This window comes from Capra hircus, chromosome 15 (assembly GCF_001704415.2).
Source record: "Capra hircus breed San Clemente chromosome 15, ASM170441v1, whole genome shotgun sequence".
Classification (NCBI taxonomy): domain Eukaryota; kingdom Metazoa; phylum Chordata; class Mammalia; order Artiodactyla; family Bovidae; genus Capra; species Capra hircus.
The window spans coordinates 37,990,871-38,018,288 of NC_030822.1; the positions used below are offsets into that span (position 1 = coordinate 37,990,871).

Sequence of the window (27,418 nt, forward strand, 5' to 3'; positions counted from 1 at the left end):
AACTCTGAGCTATCTAAATGACATAGCTAATAAATAAATTTAAGTTGAGTGAACAATCCCCATGCCAAAAAAAGGTGGAAGGATATGTGAAAGTTATGTGCAAAAGGAGCAAGAAAAAAAAAAAAACCCTGAGCTGGTCAAAGGCGGCCAGAAGCAAACCAGTATCAGAGAAGTCAAAGGAGGATAGACTTGAAAGCAACTGAGAAATCTAGAACAAACTGATAAAAGACTAATAATAGTTATCCCTGCTTTTAGACACAACGTATTCTTGGGAAAAGGATGGCCAGCATATGAAATCTTGACTGTCCATCTGCTTGGATAATAATGGCAGTAACAGAAATCAATATGATACAAAGGATCATAGAAACTCCAGAGTCAGAAGGAGCCTTAAAAGCCGTCCAGTCTTTCAAAAAGTGCTATGGGGACAAGACATCCATAGAAAAGAATGAGTTGGACCCCTCACCTCACACCACATTAAATTTCTAAAAATTAACTCAAAATAGAGACTTAAATGTAAGAGCGGAGACCATAAAAGTCTTAGGAAAAAAACATAAACATAAACCTTTGTGGCCTGAGATTAGGGAACACATCCTTAGATATGCCTCCAAAAGCGCAAGCAACCAACAGAAGATTAAGTGGGCTTCATCAAATTTTAATGCTTTTGTGCTGCAAAGGACACCATTTTTAAAAAGTGAAGACAATTCACTAAATGAAAGAAAACATCATATCTCATAAAGGTCAAGAATCCAAATTTATAAGATATGTAAAGTAAATAAATCTACAATCAGATATAACTTTATACCCACGAGGATGTTATAATCAAAAAGACAAGATAATAAAAAGGGTTGGGGAGGATGTGGAGAAAGGAACTATCACACTCAGCTGGATGGGAATGTAAAATAATGCAGCGGCTTCGGAAAACAGTCTGACAGGTCCTCAAAAAGGTAAACAATTCCTTATGACCCAGCAATTCTACCCAGCCTCTTCAGGCTGCTGCCGCCAGAATCCCGCCAAAATGTGCTTACACAAAAAATTATGCACAAATGTTTAAAGCCAGCATTATTCATAACAGTAAAATGTGCATCAACTGATTAATAAACAGATGCACTATATCCATACAATGGAACAGTACTCAGCCATAAAAAAGGAAAGAAGTACAGACACATGCTACAGTATGGATGAACTTTGAAATCACAATGCTAAGTGAAGGGAAAAAAGTCAGTCATGCAAGACCACATATGACTCCATTAATATGAAATGTCCAGATCAGGCAAATCCATAGAGGCAGAGTGGATTCATGGTTGCTTGGTGGAGGGAGGGAGGGAGGGTGGAGAGGGAGCAAAACAAAGTGACTGCTAACAGGTATGGGTTTTATTTTTCCTTGAGGGGTGATGATTAAAATGTTCTAAAATTGATTCCGATGATGGTTGTACAACTTTGTGACTATTATTAAAAACCACTGATTGTGCAACACAGTATGTGAATTATATCTCAGTAAAGCTGACATTTTTTAAAAGAGCTATCTAGCCACCTGTGTTCAATACCCTCCAGTTTCCTTAAGCGGTGGTTCTGACTCTGCCAAATGCCAAACAGAAAACTCAGTATGCCCCCCAGGAAGCCCATGCCACCTCTGCACAGCCTGACTGTTAGATCTGTCTTCTTTATACTGAGTTAAAGCGAGAGTAATGGGAGGAAGTGTAATACAGGGGTTTAAAAAGCAACGCTGAAGGATGTGGCCAGGTGTAGAGAAACATAATAAAATTGATTTTAAAGGAGATTATTGGTGTTTATGGGCTTCCCAGGGGGTGCTAGTGGTAAAGAACCTGCATGCCAATGCAGGAGACTTACTTAAGAGACGTGGGTTTGATCCCTGGGTCAGGAAGACCCCCGGAGGAGGACACGGCAGCTTATTCCAGCATCCTTGTCTGGAGAATCCCCATGGACAGAGAAGGCTGGAGGGCTACAGTCCACAGTGCTGCACAGAATCGGACATGACTACAGCGACCTGGCATGCACAGAATCGGACGCGACTGCAGCGACTTAGCATGCACAAACTGGAGATTACAATTAGAATCAAAGAGGCACTAAAAGGACTTCCCTGGTGCTAAGACTCCCTGCTTCCACTAGCAGGGGCACAGGTTCGATCCCTGGCTGGGGAACTAAGATCCCTAGGGAAAAACACTGAAAAAGTAGAGAATACTGTTTTCAAAGGCAGAAGGGGGAATTGACAGCAGCGGAAGAGATAGGCTAGATGGTAAAAACATTTTATGTCCTAGGATAAAACTGTGCATTTTATATTCAATGTAACATTTTACATATTTACTACTGAACACTTAACAATATGCCAGACACTGTGCCAGACACAGATTAAAACAAATAAAAAGAACTTCTGCATTTAAAGAGATTACAGACAAGAAGTATAGTTACAGCAACATGGTAACGTACCGCAACTATCAAGTCCAATGGCTTTTACTCAATTCTCACTCGTAAGATTCCCCTGCTACACAAGAAAATGATCACCACAGTCATTCAATAAATACTGGATTAATCTGAACAAATCTCTCAAACTTTCCCGCCTTAACATCTGTGGCATATCACTCTCCTGATCTTGGCCCACTGACTTGTCCGTCAACCTATTTCTTTCCATCTCTTTCACCTGTTCTTTAATCCTTTCTCCTCAAGATTTAGTTTCATCTTTTGTTTTTTCCTTTTTCTTTTTCCTTTGGTAAATTCATTCACTCAATTTCCAAAATGTATAGGCTCTAGTTCCAACCTTTCCTCCAAGCTCTTACCTCTTATCTCTGAATCCCATTAGTGTATGTCCTTTGGTGTATATGTCCTTTGAGTCTATCAGCTCAAAGCTATGAAATGAAACTCGTTTTCACCTTTCAAAACCTGCTCTCCTCCTGTATTTTCTTTTCTTTGTAGAGTCAATTAGGCTTTGGATCTATAACCCCTGCCACCTGTAACCAAAGGTACCCCTGAGATGGCAAGCTAAGTTCAGAATGCTGAATCTGGAATAGATTTTTCCATAAAGTTAACTGCACTGGGACCCCACTCCAGTACTCTTACCTGGAAAATCCCATGGGTGGAGGAGCCTGGTAGGCTGCAGTCCATGGGGCCGCTAAGAGTTGGACATGACTGAGCAACTTCACTTTCACTTTTCACTTCATGCATTGGAGAAGGAAATGGCAACCCAACTTCAGTGTTCTTGCCTGGAGAATCCCAGGGACGGGGGAGCCTGGTAGGCTTCCATCTATGGGGTCACGACTGAAGCGACTTAGCAGCAGTAGCAACAGTTCTCAATAGGGAGTAACCTGACCTCTTGGACCTTGGTACCACCATATTTCCTAGAACTGAACAGCCCAGGATGCCTAAAAAGTCAATGGCAAGCAAACACTTGGAGATGTCTGGCTGAAATGATTTTTTAAGAAAAAAATTTAAAGAAAAGACCCCAAGTATAAAAAAACTATAGATGATAATACATGAGCACCTGTGTTACTACCTACCATGAGATGTTAACTGGAGCCCCTTGTGTCTCTTCCTCCCACCCTTGCTGAGATAGCCACATCTCGGAGTTTAGTTCTTATTATCAGAATGTATGCTTTTAGGCTTCACTATGCAAGCATACATCCATGAACAACATACAATATTGTCTGAGTATTTTAAAACTTTATATGATGAATGGATGGTGTAGTGTAACACTGTGAACAGTATACCTAATGGTTGAAATGATAAATGTCATGTTAAATGTCATGTATATTGTAACAACTAAAAAAAACTTTATATTACAGTATCACACTGTACTGATGTTTCTGCAACTCTTCTTTTTTTTGCTTTTTCTGGGTGAGGATTAATATTTTGACCTAGAAATATAACCAGATTGATACATGTAGCTCTAGTTCATTCACTCAAACTGCTTTAGAGCATCTCCTTATATATCTATATCACAATTTTCCACTATTATAAATGTTACAAAATATTAAATATTACTTTACAGCTACATTATAGATGGATTTGTGGGTTTTAAAAGTATAGTTGGTTTATAATGTCATGTTAGTTTCAGATATACAGCACAGGGAATCAGTTTCATGCGTGTATATATATAAACACAATACACACACACACACACTTCCATATTTTTCCCTTATAGGTTATTACAAACTATTGAGTATAGTTCCCTGTGCTATATAGTAGGTCTCTGTTGGTTATTTTATATATAGTAGTGTGCATATATTAATCTTATTATAAGGCAATATATACACAATGAAATATTACTTGGCCATAAAAAGGAATGAAATAATGCTATTTATAGCACCATGGAAAAACCTAGAGATTATCACACTAAGTGAAAAAAGCTAGACAAAAACAAATATCATATGATATCAGTTATATATGGAATCTTTAAAAAAGATAGAAATGAATTTATCTACAAAACAGAAACTCAGACATAGGAAAATTTATGGTTACCAAAGGGGAAAGGGAGGAGGAGAGGGATAAATTAGGAAGCTGGGATTTGTGATTTAAAAAAAAAAAAGCTTTAAAACAAACAGCTAGAGAGATCAGAACATTAAAGATGTTAGAACATTAAAATTGCAGACCTTCCAAAATAGAAAACAGCTGTGTTTCCTATCTCTATATGTACTTAAGTATTCTATAAAGTGGACTTGACTAAATCCCAATTGTTTATTGAAAGCTTTCCCCATATTTAGGTTTATTTAATTATTAAAATTTCACTTAGCAAATCATTTAAGCTTGACTAAAAACTTAATGGATTTTACAGAGTGAAGCTCTACTTTCCCTTGTTAATAACCAGCCCCACTGCTAAAAACAAAAACAGAAACTCTAGCACTGTTAACCAAAGAGCTTTCTGAAAGCAACATTACACCATCTGCAGCATTTCATTCTCAGGGCATATAAATCAATAAAGAACTGGATGTGTTTATATTTCTGATTACCACAATGCAAGAAAGGTCTTAATGGCCAGTCCTTTAAGATATGAAAGCCTCTCCCTAAATACTGAGGACATTCTCAAGGCCATATTTAATTCAGCATTACTTAAGGTGGCGGCTCCAACAACAGCTGACTGTTTCTCACCAGTCTCCTCGGAGGGCCCATCTTGTCACATTCCCCTCCTACCTAACTCTACTTTGCTGACCACTGCCTTAATGTTTTCTGCCTGTTTAATCAGATGTTTTTCTTCATCTCTTACCAACCTCTCCATTCCCAATCCATACTACATGTAACTAAAGGAGATATTTGTGGGTCTAAGCTGCTTAGCACAGGGTCTGGTCCATATACTCAATAGGTGTTAACTATTACTGTTTGTTATCAGAGTAATCTTCCTGAAGCATAATTCTAACTAGTCTTGCCATATCTCTGATCAAAAGCTTTCAATGGTTCCCATTATCGACAAGAGACTGCGTCATGCGGGAGGAGGCAAGAGAAGTAAACTGGGTACCACTATTTCAGTCAGAGGTTCTCACTGTGCAGCCAACATCTGAGTGGAGGTTACATCAACCTTTCTAGAGCTCACTCTCATCATCTGTAAAACGGCTATCATGAGACCTACTTCTTGGAGTTGTTACCAGGGTTACAGATTAAATAACATAACATATACAAAGCACCCAGCACACACAGTAGGTATTTAACGAATTCTGATCTTCCCTCCTTACAACCTGAACTCCTAAACAACCAAATTCCATCATCCAGCCCACAAGTACCTCTTCACACTTCTTTCCCATTACATACCCCGATTCAGCCAAACTAGACTTCTCACCATGCTTTGAGCCTGCCTTCTGATTTCTTGCCTTTTAGCCCCAAAATTTGCTTATTCCAGTGGTTTTGCTTCTCCATCCAACTTCACGTACCTAAATCCAACCTATTCTAAGCCCAGGCCAAATGCTGCCCTTGTCCCTGAAGCATTTTCTCTTATCATCTCCATTGCTAAGAATACACTGTCTGAACTTCTTCAATTACACTTATCACACCTGGCCTTATTCAACAGTTATATTGAAATTTTGTGTCTTATAGCTCCTACTTGAATGGACTGGAACAGAAATGGGTAATGACTCCCATTAAGTACCATTTCTACTCAACTTTAGTTAGTGCTAATCGAAACCTACAAATCACATCTGAGAACAAGAAAAGATCTGGTGTTGCTACCAGCTGGCCTGCCACTCACAGTTAGTTCTTGGTGTTCTCTTCAGTTCAGTTCAGTTGCTCAGCTGTGTCCGACTCTTTGCGACCCCATGAATCGCAGCACGCCAGGCCTCCCTGTCCATCACCAACTCCCGGAGTTCACTCAGACTCACGTCCATCGAGTCGGTGATGCCATCCGGCCATCTCATCCTCTGTGGTCCCCTTCTCCTCCTGCCCCCAATCCCTCTCAGCATCAGAGTCTTTTCCAATGAGTCAACTCTTCGCATGAGGTGGCCAAAGTACTGGAGTTTCAGCTTTAGCATCATTCCTTCCAAGGAAATCCCAGGGCTGATCTCCTTCAGAATGAACTGGTTGGATCTCCTTGCAGTCCAAGGGACTCTCAAGAGTCTTCTCCAACACCACAGTTCAAAAGCATCAATTCTTTGGTGCTCAGCTTTCTTCACAGTCCAACTCTCACATCCATACATGACCACTGGAAAAACCATAGCCTTGACTAGACGGACCTTTGTTGGCAAAGTAATGTCTCTGCTTTTTAACATGCTATCTAGGATGGTCATAACCTTCCTTCCAAGGAGTAAGCGTCTTTTAATTTCATGGCTGCAGTCACCATCTGCAGTGATTTTGGAGCCCCCAAAAATAAAGTCTGACACTGTTTCCACTGTTTCCCCATCTATTTGCCATGAAGTGATGGGACCAGATGCCGTGATCTTAGTTTTCTGAATGTTGAACTTTAAGCCAACTTTTTCACTCTCCTCTTTCACTTTCATTAAGAGGCTTTTTAGTTCCTCTTCACTTTCTGCCATAAGGGTGGTGTCATCTGCATATCTGATGTTATTGACGTAGGCAATTTCAGACATCAACAGCAGACAAGGCCATTCTGTGACCATGATGGATCAAGGCAAAAAAATAATAATAACAACATTCTGTAATCTGTCTGAACACACAAAAAACACAAACACTGCCCAAAGAAATAAGAAATGTGTGTGTGTGTGTATCGAACAGCCACTATTCCTAGATGATGAGTGACTGTGGACTGCTGCCACTTTGTTAATTATAGCTATAGCTTTTAAGACTGCTCTCTTTACATAAACTCTACTAAGACACCCAGTCACAGAATTCACCCAACTTTCTGACAGCACATAATCCATAGCAAAGCCCCATGTCCCTGAACCTTCTTCAAAATCACCTAACACAAGCCTCAATCTCTATAGTAAGACTTTTCTAACACTCTTCTTGCTGAGATACTGTGTGCTTCATCATGGTATACATCTTCCTTTGATGAACAAGTAATAAATCCAATTTATTCAACTACAGGTGCACTCCCAGTACCCTGGCTGGAGGATAAACTATGAACTTCTTGAATAAAAGTCTAGTATTTTCTTTATGCCTACAGGGCATGCTCGGGGTCTCACATGCTGTACACTTTGTTGAACTGATCTGAACGACTAACACTAGGCCTGTTAGCCCTTTCTGGAATCTCAAGACGCAGCCCAGTCACTCTCAAGGCTAAACATTTACTTCACTATCCTGAGTGTTTTCAACTTCACAGTTCTGAGAACAGAAAACAGCAGTCAGAGTGACTCATCATGGTGCTCCATACTCACACACCTGAGTTTTTGAATTTGAAAAAGTGTTTAATTCACATGCACTCACAGTCTCTCAAATTGTCTCCTCTCTTTTTTGTATACACTTTCAGAGTAGATGTCTGATGTTTCCTTAGGAGAAGAACAAGTAAGGGACCAAACTAATTTGTTCCAGGCACTTACCATTATGTATATATGTCCATGTTATATATGTCCATAGCATATGTATGCATGAGATTAAGAGCCAGTGGTAGGACTCACTTGAGGAGAACACGGGGACAAGAGGAGTCTGAACTGTTCCAGAGAAGCAGGCTTCCTGAGGAGGCGATGGCAAGGAACCCTGTTTATAGGCATTCAAAGTGAGATGCGCAATGGAAAACAGGCAGGCAGGGTGAGCAGGAGAGATGCCAGGTGTGACATTGCTGTTGAGCACCATGGGCCCCAGCCAACAGAGATGGAGGGCGGGACTCTCTTGGGGTCAACTCTAGCACAGAAGCAGCACTCTGTCATTGCGGAAGACTTCAAACGCTCTGGCACCTGTGCTAAGTCTTAGTCAGCTAACTGGGAACAACTGACAAGCCCCTGACCTAGTATGCTGACATTTTCATGTTCCACGGGTGTGTAAGATGCGTAGCAGAATGGCTATTCTGGCCAAAGAAGAAACTGGTTGATGAAATGAAAGGAGAACCAAAGGAAAGAGAGACCATCCCATCTTAGAATTTGTGGCAATAATGTAGGGGTTGTGTGGCACAGGTTCTAGTAAGGCAGAATTAAGAAGTCCTAAAAATAAAGCCATGTAGTTCCACGGCATGAAACTCTAAGAAGAAAGCTCTTGAAATGCACTTTTGCCTGGATATTTAGAAGAGCTACCAGTACATCTACTGTTTTCCTGGGAAACATGTACTGGTGGCTCTTCTAAAGGAACAGACAGAAGATGAATAGAAGACATAAGAAATCAGAGTGAAAGAGCAGCAAGACTTGGGAGAACCACACAGGAGGCCAGGGTTCAAACTAAGTTTACAGAAGGCTAGCAAAGGCAAAAGGGATATTTTTAGAGTGGAAATACAAAATTTATAGGGAGCTTGGGATACACATGTACACCCTGCTATATTTAAAATGGATAAGAAGGACCTACTGGACAGCACATATAACTCTGCTCAATGTTATGTGGCAGCCTGGATGGAGGTGGAGTTTGGGGAACAATGGATACCTCTATACATATGGCTGAGTCCCTTCAATGTTCACCTGAAACTATCACAATATTGTCAGCTGGCTGTATCCCAATACAAAATAAAAAGATTAAAAAAAAATAAAACTACAAACAATAAATGCTGGAGAGGATGTGGAGAAAAGGGAATCCTACGGCACAGTTAGTGGGAATATAAACTGATACAGCAACTATGGAGAATACCATGGAGATCTCTTAAAACACTTGGACTAAAACTACCATTTGACTCAGCAATCCCACTACTGGGCATATACTCAAGAAAGTCACAACTCAAAAAGATATATGTACCCCAATGTTCATCGCAGCACTATTCATAACAGCCAGGACATGGAAGCAACCTAAATGTCCACTGACAGATGAATGGATAAATAAGATGTGGTACACATATACAATGGAATATTACTCAGCCATGAAAAGGAACAAATCTGAGTCAGTTTTAGTGAGGTAAATGAACCTGGAGCCTCTTATACAGAGTGAAATAAGTCAGAAAAAGAAAAACAAGTATCACATATTAATGCACATATATGGAATCTAGAAAAATTATATGGATGAACCTGTTCGCAGGGAAGAAATGGAGATGCAGACGCAGAGAGTGGACTTATGGACACAGCAGGGGGAGGAGAGGGGAGGACCAACTGAGAGAGTAGCACTGACATACATACACTGTCATGTGTGAGATACATAATAGTGGGAAGCTGCCGTGTAACACAGGGAGCCCAGCCTATATACACAGAACTGATTCATGTTGTTACACGGCAGAAACCGACACACTGTAAAGCAATTATCCTCCAGTAAAAAAAAAGAAAACGCAAATTCACCTGATGATAAAATGTAGTGCTGAGAAAGCAGAACTGCTCAACCTCTATTTTACTTCCATATTCTCTATCAAAGGATATGAATTTAGGATTAAACAGAAGAGAATTAACAATTATAGAGGGAAAAAATGTCCCAGATGGGTGAGGAAAATAAGTTCAAATCCATTCACTAAATAATTTCCTCCAGGAAGACTGGTAAAACTTGCAAATAACATCACCAAACTGAAAAAAAATTTAGAAATTAAATTGGTAAAGAAAAATTTTGAACAAATGGCAATAGATAACTATTGTTCCAATTTGCAAAAAGCAAAAGCAGGACAGTGGGCTTTTCAAATAATAGAGAAGTGAACATCTTGTGTAGCTCTTGGGCTCAATTCTAAAAATGATTCTTCCCTTTTTTATGGAGTGGACATGAAAAGGAAGAAACTTTTTGCTGGTTGTAAAAGAAATGCATACCTATGGAAAACTGAAAAAATACATAAAAGTATAAATAATGACCACCTATAATTCCTAAAATAACCACTGTTAAAATGTTGATCTGCTTCTTTCTAGTGACTATGCATAGTGAACACATCTTTACTTTTTATTTATAGCACACAATTTTTGCATATCATTTAGAACTCGTCATGAGAAGAAAGAAAAAAGGAGAATGAGAATGTATTAAAGGAAATTACGGCTGAAAACTTCCCGAAAGGAAACAGATATCTAGGTACAGGAAACACAGAATGTCTCAAACAAGGTAAACCCAAACAGACCTATAAAAAGACATATAATAATAAAAATTTCAAAAGTTTAAAATAGGATTCTAAAGGTAGCAAGAAAAGAACAAGGACTTAATTACAAGGGAACTCCCGTAAGGCTATTAGCTGATTTCTCTTCAGAAATGTTGCAGGCCAGAAAGGAATGGAAAGAAATAGTCAAAGTTCTGAAAGGGAAAAATCTGCAACCTAGGATACTCTACCAAGCAAGATTATCATTTAGAATCAGAGAGACAAAGAATTTCTCAGATAGGCAAAAAATAAAAAGAACACAGCAATACTAAATCTATCCTAAAGGAAATATTGAAAGATCCTTTCTAAATAGAATTGAAGTTATAAATATATAGGAAAGACAAAATCACCTAAATCGTTTATTTACGTCATTTGCTTTGCAGTACACCAGGGGAACTCCCTGGTGATCCAGCGGTTAGGACTTCAGGCTTCCACCACCTGGGACCTGGGCTTGATTCCTGTTTGGGGAACTAAGGTCCAGCAAGCTGTGCAGTATGGTCAAAAAAATTTTTTTAATTAAAAAAACCTCAATATTACAATTTTAAAAATAGATAATAAGGCCAGTGTATAGATTGTTAAAAATTCAAAATTTCTGTGAAAGTGATGATAACCACAATGAAGAACAAATGGATGAATATGAAGATGTACAAGAAAATATAAAAATCATAAAATGAGAGAGGAGAGTAAGAAAAATGTAGATTCTTTTTCATTTCCTAGAGTGTGTCTGAGCCTACATGACCAGTCTAAAGTACACAGATAAAGGATGGAATTAACATACTTGAAAAACAGAATAACTACAAAAACATATAACACATTCACAAAAACAAAAAAAAGAGAGAGAATTTAAGTATAATGCAAAAGAAAATCAAACCACAAAAGGAAAAAGAAAGAGAAAAAGAATAAATATAAAATCAACAGGAAAATACAACTTAAAATGCAATAAATTCATATTTATCAGTAATTACCTTATATGTCAATGAACTAAATGCGTCAATCAAAAGACACAGAGTAGCAGACGGGATTGAAAAAACAACAGCTACAATACGCTGCCTATAAGAGACCCACCTTAGGGCAAAGGACACAGACAGAATGAAAGGGAGGGGACGCAAAAAGATATTGCATTCAAACAGAAATGAGAAGAAAGTGGGAGTTACACTACTTATATCAGACAAAACAGACTTTAAAACAAAGGCCACAGAGGAATATAAAGGACATTATATAATAATAAAAGGATCGATTCAAAAAGAGGAATTTACACTTGTCAACATATATGCACCAAATACATAAAACAAATTCCAACAGACATAAAGGGAGAAAATAAGAGGAATACAATAATAGTAGGAGGTTTTAAAACACAACTCACATCAATGGATAGATCTTCTAGACAAAAAAATTCAATACAGCAACAGAGACCCTAGATTATGCAATACACTAGACTTAGTTGAAATTTCCAAAACATTATATCCAAAAAGCCAGAGTACATACTTTTTCCAAGTGCACATGGAACATTCATTAGGACTGACCACATAGTAGTGCACAAAACAAGCCTCAACAAATTAAAGAGTATAGAAATTATCTCAAGCATCTTTTCTGACCACAATGTCATGAAACTAGAAAGCAACCACAGAAAAGAGAGATGAGAAAATAAACAATTACACAGAGACTAAACACAAGCTACTAAAAAACCAATGGGCCAATAATGAAACCAAAGAGGAAATTTAAAAATATCTTGAGACAAATCACAACGAAAACACAACCATACAAAATCTGTGGGCTGCAGCAGAAGCAGTTCTAAGAGGCAAGTCCTAGTGACAATCAGGAAATTCACAGTGATACAGGCCTCCTCAAGAAACAAAAGCATCTCAAACAAACAACCTAACCTTTCACTTAAAAGAATTAGAAAAAGAACAAACAAAACCTAAAGTCAGTAAAAGGAAGGAAACAAAGATCAGAGAGGAAATAAATAAAGTAGAGATTAAAAAGAAAAAAGAAAAAAATCAGTGAAACCAACAGCATGTTCTTTGAAAGGATAAACATGACTGGCAAACCTCTGGCCAAGCTAAGAACAAAATAAGAAATAAGAAGCCTTAACAAATAATACTGCAGAAATACAAAAAAAACCTTAAGAGACTACTTTGAAAAATTATATGCCAACAAATTTGACAACCTAGGAAAAATGGGTAAGTTTCTGGAAATAAACAGCTCACCAAAATTGAATCAAGAAGAAATAGATAATTTGAGCTGACTGATCGCTAGGCGTAAAATAGAATCTTTAAAAAACTCTGTACAAAACAAAAGTCTGGGACCAAATGGCTTCACAGGCAAATTCTACCAAACATATGAATAAGAACTTATATTGATCCTTCTCAAACTCTTCCAAAAAACTGAGGCGAAAGGAACACTCCCAAAGATATTCTATTCTATGAAGCCACTATCATCACCCTTATACCAAAACCAAACAAAGACACCACCAAAAGAGAAAATTATAGGCCAATATCTTTGATGAATATAGATGCAAAAGTTCAACAAAAATTAGCAAACCAAATTCAACAACACATAAAAACATCATATACCACAACCAAGTGGGATTCATTCCAAGTTCACAAGGATAGTTCAACATACACAAATCAATGTGATACAGCAAATAAATATGAGAAGACAAAAACCACATGATCGACTCAACAGATGCAGAAAAAGCATTTCACAAACGTTAACATCCATTCATGATTTAAAAAAAAAAAAAAAAAAACTCTTACCAAAGTGGGTATAGAGGGAACATACCTCAATATAATGAAAGCTACTTAGGATAAACCCACAGCCAATACAAGGCTCAATGGTAAAAAGCTGAAAGACTTCCCACTAAAATCCAGAACAAGACAAGGATGCCCACTTTCACCCCTTCTATTCAGCATAACATTGGAAGTCCTAGCCATGGCAATCAGACAAGAAATAAAAGGTATTCGAATGAAGGGAAGAGTTAAAACTGTCATTATATGCAGATGTCATGATATAATATATATTAATGGGAAACACTAAAGACTCCATACAAAAACTAGAACTGAGAAATTCAGCAAGGTAGCAGGACATAAGATTAACATGCAGAAATCAGATGTATTTCTTTTAACAATGAAATATCAGAAAGGGAATGTAAAAAATAAATAAATAACTTTCAAAATTGCACTCCCCAAAATAAAATACTTAGGAATAAATCTGAGCAAGGAGATGAAGGACTTACCCACTAAGAACTATAAAACATCAACAAAGGAAATTGAAGATGACTCAAAGAAACAGAAAGATATCCCATGCTCTTGGATTGGAAGAATTACTATTGTTAAAATGGCCATACTACCCAAAGTAGCCTGCAGATTTAATGTTATTCCTAACAAAGTACTCATGACATTTTTCACACAACTAGAACAAATAATCCTAAAATTTATTTAGAACCATAAAAAACCCAGAATTGCCAATGCAATCTTGAGGAAAAAGAACAAAATAGAAGGCATAACTCTCCCAGACTTCCAACAATACTACAAAGCTACAGTAATCAAAACATCATAGTATTATGATGTTTTGATGTTTATGACAAAAACAGACACATTGATCAATGGCACAGAATAAAGAGCCCAGAAAGAAACTCATACATCTATGGTCAATTAATCCTCAACAAAGGAGGCAAGAATAATGGGGAAAAGACTGCTTCTTCAGCAAGTGGTGTTGGGAAAACTGGACAGCCTCATGTAAATCAATGAAGTTAGAACACATTCTCTTATCATATACCAAATTAAACTCAAAATGGCTGAAATACTTAAAACATAAGACATGACACCATAAAACTCCTAGAAGAGATCATAGGCAAAACATTCTCTGACATAAACTGTAACAATGTTTCCTTAGGTCAGTCCCCCAAGGCTACAGAAATAAAAACAAAAATAAACAAATGAGATCTAATCAAACTGGTAACCTTTTCATAGCAAAGGAAACCATAAATAAAACAAAAAGACAACCCACAGAATGGAAGAAAATATTTGAAATAAAGAAATCCCACTTCTGGGCATATATCCTGACAAAACTCTAATCCAAAAAGATACATGAACCCCTATGTTCATAGCAGCACTATTCACAAGAGCTAAGACATGGAAACAACCTAAATGTCCACTGATAGATAAACGGATAAAGATGTGGTACACATATACAACGGAGTATTACTCAGCCATTGGAAAGAATGAAGTAATGCCATTTGTAGCAACGTGGGTGGACCTACAGATGATCACACTGAGTGAATTCAGAAAGAGAAAGACAAATACCATATGAAATCACTTATTTGTGGAATCTAAAATATGATGCAAGTGAACCTATCCACAAAACAGAAACAGACTCACAGACAAAGAGAACGGACTTGCAGTTACCAAGGGGGAGGGCTGGGGGAAGGATGGAGTGGGAGGCTGGGGCTAGCAGATGCAAGCTCCTACACATGGAACAGATAAACAAGGTCCTACTTTACAGCACACAGAACTATATTCAGTATCCAATGATAAACTGAAAAGGAAAAGAATATTTCAAAATGTATATACAGGAATCAAGACTGCCGGGAGAAATATCAATAACCTCAGATATGCAGATGACACCACCCTTATGGCAGAAAGTGAAAAGAAACTAAAAAGCCTCTTGATGAAAGTGAGAGAGGAGAGTGAAAAAGTTAGCTTAAAGCTCAACATTCAGAAAACTAAGATCACGGCATCAGGTCCCATCACTTCATGGGAAATAGATGGGGAAACAGTGGAAATAGTGGCTGACTTTATTTTGGGGGGCTCCAAAATCACTGCAGATGGTGACTGCAGCCATGAAATTAAAAGACGCCTACTCCTTGGGAGAAAAGTTACGACCAACCTAGACAGCATATTAAAAAGCAGAGACATTATTTTGCCAACAAAGGTCCGTCTAGTCAAGGCTATGGTTTTTCCAATGGTCATGTATGGATATGAGAGTTGGACTATAAAGAAAGCTGAGCACCGAAGAATTGATGCTTTTGAACTGTGGTGTTGGACACACAGAGTCCCTTGGACTCTCCAACCAGTCCATCCTCAATGAGATCAGTCCTGGGTGTTCACTGGAAGGACTGATGTTGAGCTTGAAACTCCAATACTTTGGTCACCTGATGCGAAGAGCTGACTCATTTGAAAAGACCCTGATGCACAGAAAGATTGAGGGCAGGAGGAGAAGGGGACAACAGAGGATGAAACGGTTGGATGGCATCACTGACTCAATGGACATGAGTCTGGGTAAACTCCAGGAGCTGGCGATGGACAGGGAGGCCTGGTGTGCTGTGGTTCATGGGGTCGCAAAGAGTCAGACACGACTGACTGACTGAACTGATACAGGTATAACTGAATCACTTTGAACAGCAGAAATTAATGCAATATTGTAAGTCAACTATATTCCAATTAAAATAGTCTCAAAAAATAGGTGCACAGTACCAGATTTCAAATTTAGGTATAATTTATTCTGTATTTGTATTGTCCACCCTGTTTATAAATCAATACCACTGGCTTAGTGATTCCAGAGAAATCGATATTTTTTCCCCTTTGATTTCAAAGAAAAACAAACCTGGCCACACATACACAGAAATACTTCATGAATATAACTTACTGGAATCATAATAGTCTATCATATGGATGTACAATAATTCACGCAGCCATAAATAATAATAAATGAGACCCCACTCCAGTATTCTTGCCTGGGAAATCCCATGGAGAGATGAACCTGGCAGGCTACAGTCCACTGGGTTGCAAAAGAACTGGACACAACTTAGCAACTACACAACAATAATGGCTTATAAATGCTAATAGAGCAAACCTTGATCCTTGGGAGCCAGTATTCATTAATTCGCTTAATTCCAATTCTTTAATTTATTGATTAAATTCTTTAATTGATTTTCTACTATGTGTGGGCCTGATCTAAAGCTGGAGATACTGCAGTGAACGAAGCAAAAATCCTGACCCTCATGGAGCCTCCTATTTCAACCAGAGAAGAGATGATACACAAGATAATGATAAATACTAAGAGAAAAAATGAAGCAGGCAAAGGGGATAGGATGTGTTGGGGGAAAGTAAAGATTTAGCAAGAGTGTCCAGAGAAGGCTCAGGAGATGTCTTTTAAGTTAAGATGTAAAGAAGATAAAGAAAATTCACACAGCTATCTAAGGAAGAGCATTTCGGGCAGAGGAAACACCAAATGCAAAGGCCCTGAGGTGAGAGCACACCAGGAACGTTCAAACCATAGTGAGGAGGCGGCCAGTGCGCTCAAAGCAAAATGGGAAAGAGGGCAACCAGAAGAGGATTAAGTAGGCTTTGTAGGTCATGTACAGACTTTGGCTTTTCATCTGAGTGAGTCAGGAAGCCATTGGAGGGTTCTGTGGAGGGAGACTTAAGCTTTAACAGGGTTAGTATGGATTCTATGTTGAGAATACAATGAAGGGGGAAGAAAGGAAGCATGCAGACCATAAGCCTATATTGGACAGAATAAGATGGGATAAAGCAATCAAACCAACTGGCTTAATGACTGTACACAAATGGGTTTCCATGAACACAATGGGGTGACCTTAAGAGCAGTTTCAAAAGACTGATAGATTTTTTTTTTTTAGATAATGTGAATGATCAAGAAGATATGCTAATCACAATCAAGGGGGAAATCATGAAAAAAAATTATGAGGCAGTGAGAGAAATTTGAATACTGATTTCATGACATTCAGGAATTACTGACTTTCAGGAGTGATAATGATATTGCAGCTATATTTAAAAAATAATTTTAATTTTCTTATGCTTTAGAGATGTATACAAAAATACTTAAGGATGAAATGAAATCACAGTGTCTGAGATTTGGTATTTGCATAGGGGGCAAAGTAAGTGGGAATATCCATGATACAGGATGATGGTTGTTGAAGCAGGATGATGTGGATTCATCTTATTATACTACTCTCTTTAGTTTTTCTTATGTTTGAAAATGTCTTTAACAAAAAAGGTTTTTTAAAAATCAAGAATGATATATAGCTGAGAGAGATGGTAAAAACAAATACAATGAATGAAACAATAAATATTCTGAAGAAAAGTCAAGAGGCTAGAATTCTGGATCAAACTGAGACAAAATGCAACAAGAAAGGCTATATTCCTCTATTTGGTTCCAAAACACCAAGTGAATGTACAAAATGGACAAACCTATAGGAGTACCTTAAAAAAAAAAAAAAAGTTTAAAATTCTAATACACAGCAAAATCAGCAAGTGAAATACCCAAAGTCTAAAGCAATCCCCAGGATGCATTAATAGAACTAAAGACTTTTAAAAAGGGGGATATGCGTTTAGTCACCAAGTCCAGTCCAGCTCTTTGCAACCCCATGGACTGTAGTCTGCCAGGCTTCTCTGTCCATGGGATTCTCCAGGCAAGAACACTGGAGCAGGATGCCACTTCCTCCTGCTCCAATATCTAGCCCCAGGTTGGGAAGTGAGTCTCCCGCACTGGCAGCAGATTCTTAACTGCTGAGCCACCAGGGAAGCCCCTAAAAAGGGGGATGGGGATGCAACAGGCTGCTCTTCCATGAGCCAACTGGCTTACACTTGCTGTTGTTTGCCTTCTAAGAGGGCCATACTTAAATACTTGTAACTACGTCACGTGAGGAATGGATGTGGGTTCCAGGGATTTCACGTATGAAAAAAGATGGAAAAAGGGGATGTGATACTAGTGTACAAATTTCTGAACTCGTTGCCTTTCCCCTTTAATCTGTGTTGCTTCATTACTATTTTGGTAAAGGTATATTTGGTATAGTCACCTAAGCCAATAAGCTGAGAATACTTCAAGATGCCTCCCTCTGCCTCACATTCCACTTCTAGTTAAAAATGTTTCTTAAAATTGTTCTTTTCCCTCCTGTTCCATGTGGACACTTCCCCTGCTCCATTTACTCCTTCTTCCTCCGGTATCCCTATTTCCCTCTGGGAACCACTCTCAACTCCACAGAGGATCAGCATATTCTTTCTACCCAGAGCACTGCAAATAACTTTACTCAAGTCAATAAGATGGGTGGATATGTTAGCTGGAACTACTGGGAAAGAACTGGGGGTGGAGGTATAAAAGTGATATGGGAGTGAAGGAAGAGTTCAAAAGAAAAAAAACATTCTTTCTCTGGACAATTAAATATGAGGAGGTGATATCTGGAACTGCTGCAAATACTGTTTCTAGCCTGAGAGAGAGAAGCCAGAGGACAGAGCCGACATGAGAAGGAACCCAGAAGTAAAAAGGACAAAGAAAGTCAGACAGAAGCCCTGATGGGATTGTTAACCTCTGGATCAAACCACACAGGAGGCCAATTCTAACACGAAGTCTTTTCATGTGCACTAGTCAATACATCCTCCTTTCAACTTGACAACTCAGCTGAATTTTCTGTTACTTACCATGAGAATCCTAAACTGATGAGCCCAAACACACTGCCTTAATGATGTTCACGAGGTCTCAAATGGACTACTGCAACATTATTTTCCCTGAAGAAACCCTCACTGATACAGCCTCTACACTGTTGCCAAGATGTCCTTTCAGACTGTAAGTTTCTCTTCCACTAACAAACTCACAATGGCCTCACCGATCTTTAGAATAAGATCCAAACTCCTTAAGTATGGCATGAAAAAAATCTTTACAATTTGGGCCCTTGTCTCATCTCTTACAACTCTAAAGCTATCTCAAAGCTCTGGGTATTGATTTTGCTGTGTTCCCTCTGCCTGAAATATCCTTGTTAATCTGGCTAATAAAAACACGTTAGAGATACCTCCTTAATTTAGTTTAAAAAAAAACTGCAAGGTTTTAACATCCAAAAATCAATTATGTAATGTATCATATCCATAGAATGAAGGGCAAAAACCCAATGGTCACTTAATAGACAGAAAAAGCACTTGACAAAATTCAATTCAATCCCTTCATAATAAAAACACTCAACAGGCCCCCTTTTAAAAATTCTTTAGTTCTATTAATGCATCCATAGCTAGCACTATCCTTAAGGGTATGAAAGCTTTCTTAAGATTAGGAACAATCAAGGATGTTCACTCTTCACCATTTCTATTTGACATTGTACTAGAGGTTCTAACCCAGGCAGTTAGGCAAGAAAAAGAAAAGGCATGTAGATCGGAAAGAAAGTAGTAACACAATCTCTGGAGACAACACGATCATTGGAGAAGGAAATGGCAACTCACTCCAGCGTTCTTGCCTGGAGAATCCCAGGGATGGAGGAGCCTAGTGGGCTGCCGTCTACGGGGTTGCACAGAGTTGGACACGACTGACGCAACTTAGCAGCAGCAGACAACACAATCATTTACTGCAGCCAATAAGCAATTCAGCAAATCTACAGAATACAGTATTAATAGATAAAGATTGTGTTTCTAAAGCTGAGTAATGAATAGTCTTAAAATTAATAAAATAATTCAATTTACAATAACATCAAAAAGAATAAAATACTTAGGAATATATTTAACAAAAGAAGACTTGTACACTGAAAACTACTGAAAGTCGCTCAGTCGTGTCTCCGACTCTTTGTGATCCCATAGACTATACAGTCCATGGAATTCTCTAGGTCAGAATACTGGAGTGGGTAGCCTTTCCCTTCTCCAGGGGCTCTTCCAAACCCAGGGATTGAACCCAGGTCTCCCGCATTGCAGGTGGTTTCTTTATCAGCTGAGCCACAAGGGAAGCCCAAGAATACTGAAATGGGTAGCCTATCCCTTCTCCAGCAGATCTTCCCAATCCAGGAAATCAAACCAGGGTCTCCTGCATTGCAGGCAGATTTCTTTACCAACTGAGTTATCAAGGAAGCCTGAAATCAATTAAAGACCTAAATAAATTTTTAAAAATCCTATTCATAGATTAAAAGACTTATTAAGATGGCAATACTCTTCAAAATGATTTACAGATTCCACACAAACAAAATCCCAGCTGGTTTTTGCAGAAATTGACAAGCTAATCCTAAAATGTGTATGGAAATCCTGAGCCACAGCACTCAGAAATCAACCTTGATAATAAAAGGACACAGTTTGGAGACTTAACACTTCATGATCTCAGAATTTAACTACAAAGCTTCAGTAATCAAGGCAGTGTGGTATTGACGTATGGACAGGTATATATTCTATATCTGATGTTTGTCAATGGAACAGAATTGAGAGTCCAGAAATAAACTCTCACAGTTAACTGAATTTCAACAAGGGTATTAAAACAGTTCAATGTAAACAGAATATTCTTTCCAACAAATAATGCTGGGATAACTGTATATCCATATGAAGTTGGACTTTTCCTCATATCAAAAGCAAAAATTAACTCAAAATGGATCAAAGGATTAAATATAACAGTAAACACTATAAAACTTGAAGACATGGACATAAATCTTCATGACCTTGGATCTGGAGATTATTTTTTTAGGTCTGACATCAAAAGCAGAAGAGAAGAAGGTAAATAAGTTAGACTTCATCAAAATTAAAAACTTTTCTTAAGAGGACACCATCAAGAAAGTAAAGAGTTGAAGAAAATATTTGCAAGTCACATATCTGATAATGAACTTGTACCTAAAATACACCAGGAATTCTTATAATTCAACAATAAAGACAAGAAACCCAATTTAAAAATGGGCAAAAGTCTGAACCAACATTTCTCTAAGTTGTTACACAAACAGCCTATAAACACATGAAAATATATTAAAGTTGTTAGTCGTCATGGAAATACAAAAAAAAAAACAAAAAACCCACAATAAGATAGCACTTCACACCCGTTATGATGGCTATAATAAAAAGGCTGGCAATAACAAACGTCTGAGAGTATGTGGAGAAACTGGAACCCTCACATATTAATGGTGGGAATGTAAAATGATAGATACTTTGGAAAACAATCTAGCAGTTCCTCAAAACTGCTCACAGAGTAATAATATGAGCGAAATTCCACTCTTAGTTGCAGCCACACTAAAATGTTCACATTTCCCAAATGCATATATTCAAGAGAAATGAAAGCATATATCCACACAAATATGTGTACATGGATGTTAATAGCAGCATTACTCATAATCATCAAAACCCCAAATGCCCAACTAATAAATGAATAAAATGCAGATGGAATATTCCACATAATGGAATATTATTCAGCCATGAAAAGTAATGAAGTACTGATACGTGCTACATCATGGATGAAACTTGAAAACATACTATGTGAAAGAAACCGGTCACAAAAGATCACATATTGCATGATTCCATTTACATGAAATGCCCATAGCAGGCAAATCTATAGACAGTAGATAAATGGTTGCCTAGGAAGGTCCACCTGATGTGAAGAACTGACTCATTAGAAAAGGCCCTGATGCTGGCAAAGATTGAAGGCAGGAGGAGGAGGGGACGAGAGAGGATGAGATGGTTGGATGGCATCACCAACTTGATGGATATGGCTTTGAGCAAACTCAGGGAGATTGCTTTGAGTTATAGACAGGGAAGCCTGGTGTGCTGCAGTTGATGGGATTGCAAAGAGTTGGACACAACTGAATGACTCAACTGAACTGAAGGCTGAAGGGGCTCAGGGTGGGGGACTGTTAATGGGTGATGGCTAAAGAGGTTAAAGATGGTTTTGGGGGGCGGCGGGAATGATAAAGTGTTCTAAAATTGATAGTGACGATGGTTGCACAGCTCTGTGACCATGCTAAAAACCATTCACACACTTTATTTTTGCTTACTTTTTTATTGATGTATAGTTGATTTACAATATTATATTCATTTCAGGTGTACAGCACAATGATTCCATATTTTGCAGATTATACTCCATTATAGGTTTTTTACAAGATAATGGCTATAATTCCCCGGGCTATACAGTATATCCTTGTTGCTTATCTATATTTAATACATAGTAGTTTATATCTGTTAATCTCATACCCTTAATTTACCCTCCCCCCTTTCCTCTCCTGTTTGGTAACCACAAGTTTGTTTTCTACATCTGTGGTTCTGTTTCTGTTTTGCATACACATTCATTTATTTTTTAGATTTCACATATAAGCGATATCACATAGTATTTGTCTCTGTTTTCACTACGCATATTCTTAGATCCATTCATTTTGCTGCAAATGGCTACTGCTTTTTCTGAAATTTACTTATTTTTAATTGGAGCATAATTGCTTTACAATATTGTGTTGGTTTCTGCCACATATCAACACGAATCAGTCATAGGTATACACATGTTCCTCCTCCTCTTGAACCTTCCTCCCACCTCCCAGCCATCCCACCTCTCTAGGTTGTCACAGAGCACGGGCTTGAGTTCCCTGTGTCATACGTAAATGTCCACTGGCTATCTATTTTACATATGGTGGTGTATATATATTTCCATGCTATTCTCTCAATTCGTCCCACCCTCTCCTTCCCCCACTGTGTCTACTAGTCTGTTCTCTATGTCTGTGTCTCCAATGCTGCTCTGCAAATAGGTTCATCAGTACCATTTTCTAGATTCTATATATATGCATTAATATATGATATTTGCTTGTCTCTTTCTGACTTACTTCACTCTGTATAATAGGCTCTAGGTTCATCCACTTCATTAGAACTGAGTCAACTGTGTGTCCTTTTATGGCTGAGTAATATTCCATTGTGTATGTGTACCACAGCTTCTTTACCCAAGCATATGTTGATGGACATCTAGGCTGCTTCCATGTCATAGCTATTATAAGTAGTGCTACAATGAACACAGGGATACATGTGTCTTTTTCAATTATGATTTCCTCAGGGTATACACCCAGTAGTGGGATTGTTGGGTCATATGGCAGTTCTGCTTTTTTTTTTAATGTGGTAAGCATATGTTTAATTTTATTAAAATGCATTTATCAAATTGTTTTCCAACGTGGTTGTACCATTCCACATCATTCCCAGCAGTATGAGAGTTTCAGTTGCTTTGCATCTTCATCAGCACTTGGTATGGTCAGTGCACATGGTAGTTTTATTCCTAGTTTTTAAAGGAATCTCTATACTGTGTTCCCTAATGACTGTATCAGTTTACACTCCAACAAACAATGCAAGAGGGGTCCCTTTTCTCCACAGCCTCTCCAGCATTTATTGTTTGCAGATTTTTTGATGATGGACATTCTGACCAGAACTGACTCATTGGAAAAGACCCTGATGCTGGGAAAGACTGAAAACAGGAGGAGAAGGGGACGACAGAGGATGAGATGTTTGGATGGCATCACCGACTTGACGGACATGAGTTTGAGCAAGCTCCGGGAGTTGGTGATGGACAGAGAAGCCTGGAGTGCTGCAGTCCACGGGGTTGCAAAGAGTCAGACACGACTGAGTGACTGAACTGAACTGCTTCTGACGAGTGTGAGTTGATACCTCATTGTAGTTTTGATCTGCATTTCTCTAATAATAAGCAATGTTGAGTATCTTTTGATGCAGTCACACAGTTTAAATACATGAACTGCATGGTATGTGAATTGTATCTCAAGAAAGCTATTACCAAAAAAAGAGAAAAGGTTCTTCTCTTCCATAACACCTTTCTTGAAACACCAATAAAACTAACCATTCTACCATGTGTCTCCTCCTTTCCCTGCAAGGAGTTGAGTACCTGCAATTGATACTTTTTTGCACTTATTCAATGTCTTATCGCCTCTACTCAACTGTGAGTTCCTCAAGGCAGGGATTTGGCTTTTTTTTTTTTTTAAAGAATTAAACAGTATCTATATACTGTGTGTAAACTATGTTAAAGGGTACATAATAAATATTTGCTAAAGACTACCTTAGCGGCTGTCATGTGGAAAAGGGACAATGCTCATTTCATATATGCCAATGGGCAGAGATGGAAGCTATAATGACACAAATTTTAAGACACGGATGACATGAATTTTCAAAGAATCAGGGCTATCCCTTTCTACAGAGCAGGAGTTTCTGGAGTCTGTGGTTTCTCTGAGTTGATACTCAAATTCTCGATGTATGTACAAAAAGTATAGCCATTTTTCCTAGGGGAAAAATCCATAATTTTCATTAGATTCTCAAAGGGATCTATAACCCAATAATGGTTAGGAGTCACCGTTTTTAAAATGTCAGTGTACCATGACAAGGATTTTAGTTAGCAAATTTCAGTTATTGGACTACATCAGTTAATATAGGTTTTTACATAGATTATGGTGGCTCAAACAGTAATGAATCTGCCTGCAATATAGGAGACGTGGATTCAATCCCAGGGTGGGGAAGATCCCCTGGAGAAGGGAATGGCCACCCACTCCAGTATTTTTGACTGCAGAATTTCATGGACAGAGGGGCTGTCTGCAGGCTGCAGTTCATGGGGTCGCAAAGAATGGGACACGACTGAAAAACTAACACTAACTTACTTTTACCTAGATTATACTACTTTGATAATGAATGCAAAAAGAGCATTTTATTCATTTAAAAATACTGACTGTCCATTATATGCCAACTGCTAAAGAAATAGTGGTAAACAAGACAAACTGCCTGCCCTCAGGAGCTTACACTCTACAAAGTGGAGACAAAAAACAAAAACAAAAATCCTAGTAAAATATATAAGAAAACGTCATATGATACAATAACACCTTCAATCGAGAAAATAAAACATAGGAAATGATGGGAGTGTAAAGAGTGACTTTAGGTAGGATCATCAGGGAAAGCCTCTGAGGAGATTGCATTTAAGCTGAGCAATGAGAAGGGTGCCGAGGAAATAACACTTGAGGAATGAAGAGAACAGAAACTGCAAAGTTTCTAAGATAAGAACGCTGATTATTATTACTTGCGCTCTGAAGAGAAAAAGCCATCTCTGATCGTCTCTCTACACAACATTTAGAAGAGTATCTCCCACCCGTATCGAAGAGAACTTATTCAAGACAATTCAGCACGATGAAAATTTAACGTGGTGAGACACTACTGTAGACGAATCTTTAACCGCTTAGGGTCATCGTCAATTTACTCTTCATCATCATTAGACAAAGTGAGTAAAACCTTTGGGGTTTTGTAATAAGACAGAAAGAAAAAAAAAATGAAAGAAAACCCAACAAATGAGGTAGTTTGCTTTTTTTTTTTTTAAAGACGTTTCTCCCAGGGAGACAGGTTTACAAACATAAAGATTATCAAGCAAAGTCTATGAACAGGATTCTGGGTGGATCTGCCCTTCCCCCTAGAGCCTGGTGTTTTGCATTTCTTGCATTTACAATCTATGATGTACAAGAGGGTGGAGTTACAGTCAATGTGCACAAATTAGAGGGAAATGAGTTTCAGTTCAAGGAGCTGTCCAACATCAACAGGTTGAATATTAGTGGAAGCACGAACGCTGTAAAACCGGGTCTCCAGGATGTTACACAGACAATTTCCAGAAGAAAGTTACCAGAACTTCACAATCTACAGAGAACTGTTCTAGTTTTTCTCCCAGCCTTTGGCATTCCTGCCCTATTACACTCACCCACTATGCAAAAGCCCCAGAATGCAAACCACAGGTTGGATTTTTAACCACCACATACATCATGCCAGTAACAACGGATTAAGAAATACTTGTTCACGTAACGAAAATGCAGAACCATGTGCATCTCAGTAACTGAAACTCGGATTATTAAAATCTTCACATTATATTTACGAAGGCACAAAAAGAGCCTGCAGCAGAGAGCTCTCGACACCAAACTGAAAATACACAACAAATTAAGGTTAACAATACCCAGTCCAACTATTTCATTCGAAAGCACGAGAGAAAGCACACGGACACCCGAATTCAAGTCGGAGCCCTCCTGACTCAAAGCACTTGGGCAGACAGTGAGTAGTTGAGTTAGGCCAGCGAAGGGAAGAGGTGAGAGCAACCGGAGAGTGCGTCCAGGCTCTTCTGCGCGCGCTCCTGCAGGCGAAGGCCTGGAGCGACCCGGTCCGGCCGCTGCCCGCTGGAGCCAAGAGAACCCTGGCGCTTGGCACCTCGCAAACTCCGCGGGGCCGCAGACCCCCGCGGCCGCCCTCCCTCCAGCGGGGCTCTAGGCGCTCGTGCTCGCCCTGCGGCTCGGGGTGGGGGAGTCGGCCCGCGCTTACCTTCGGGCGCCGGCGGCGGCTCCTGCCGCTTTCCGCGAGACAGGAAGGCCTTGGGCAGCAGCAGCGACACAGCCAAGACGAGTCCCGAGGCCAGGGCCACCCTCTGCACCGTGGAGTACGCCATGACCGCCCGCCCCCGCCGCAGGTGCGGGCGCCCGCCGGAACCGGAACCGCAGCGCCCGCGGCCTCCGCCAACCCCACCGAGCGTTGCGCGGACGGCGCCGCGCGAGGGACACGCGAGCGCGGCGCGCGAGGCTGACTCGCTCCTCCTGCGCGTCCCCAGGTGCGCTGAATGGTACCCGCGCCCTCTCATTCGTTCCAGCTAGAAACTCCTCCCTGTAACCCACGCCCACAGGGGCGTTCTACACCTAAACTACGGGTGGCCGCGCCCTTCCTTTTATCCTCATCACCACACTGCTCACTCCCCTCCTTAACCACCCATCAGTTAACTGGTTAAGCTTCCAGTCCCTCTGGAAGACCCCGCACATCCATTCTCCACCTGAAGCCCAAGGTGATACTGCTAAAACTCAGGTGTAATGCGTTTAAAGCTCTCCATAGCTTCACATCTTTGAAAAACTCCTCTTTATCCTCATAGAAAGGTCCAGCTGCTTTCTGTGACCTCAAGGCCCTCCCTGATCTGGTTTTACCAATGCGCCGTTCAAACTAGACCATTTGCTATTTCCCTAACATATTTCTTGCGTTCCGGGAATCTTTGCTTATCCTGTTCACACTGCCTGGAAAATTCCTAACACATCTCCACTGCTAAAAACTTCTCTGAAGAACAGCTGAAAAGTACTGCCTTCAT

General features: G+C 39.2%; 1 protein-coding gene across 3 annotated transcripts in view; it reads right to left on the reverse strand.

Annotated features, from left to right (window-relative positions):
- RIC3 (RIC3 acetylcholine receptor chaperone) overlaps window positions 1–26,764 on the reverse strand; it is a 58,751-nt gene extending 31,987 nt beyond the window's left edge. For all 3 annotated transcript variants that reach the window (XR_001919233.1, XM_018059498.1, XM_018059497.1), the window contains exon 1: window positions 26,614–26,764. Coding sequence is in view for 2 of the 3 variants with exons in the window: in XM_018059498.1 (XP_017914987.1) it covers window positions 26,614–26,737 (124 nt within the window). In the remaining variant the exon portion in view is untranslated. The remainder of the gene's footprint in view (window positions 1–26,613) is intronic.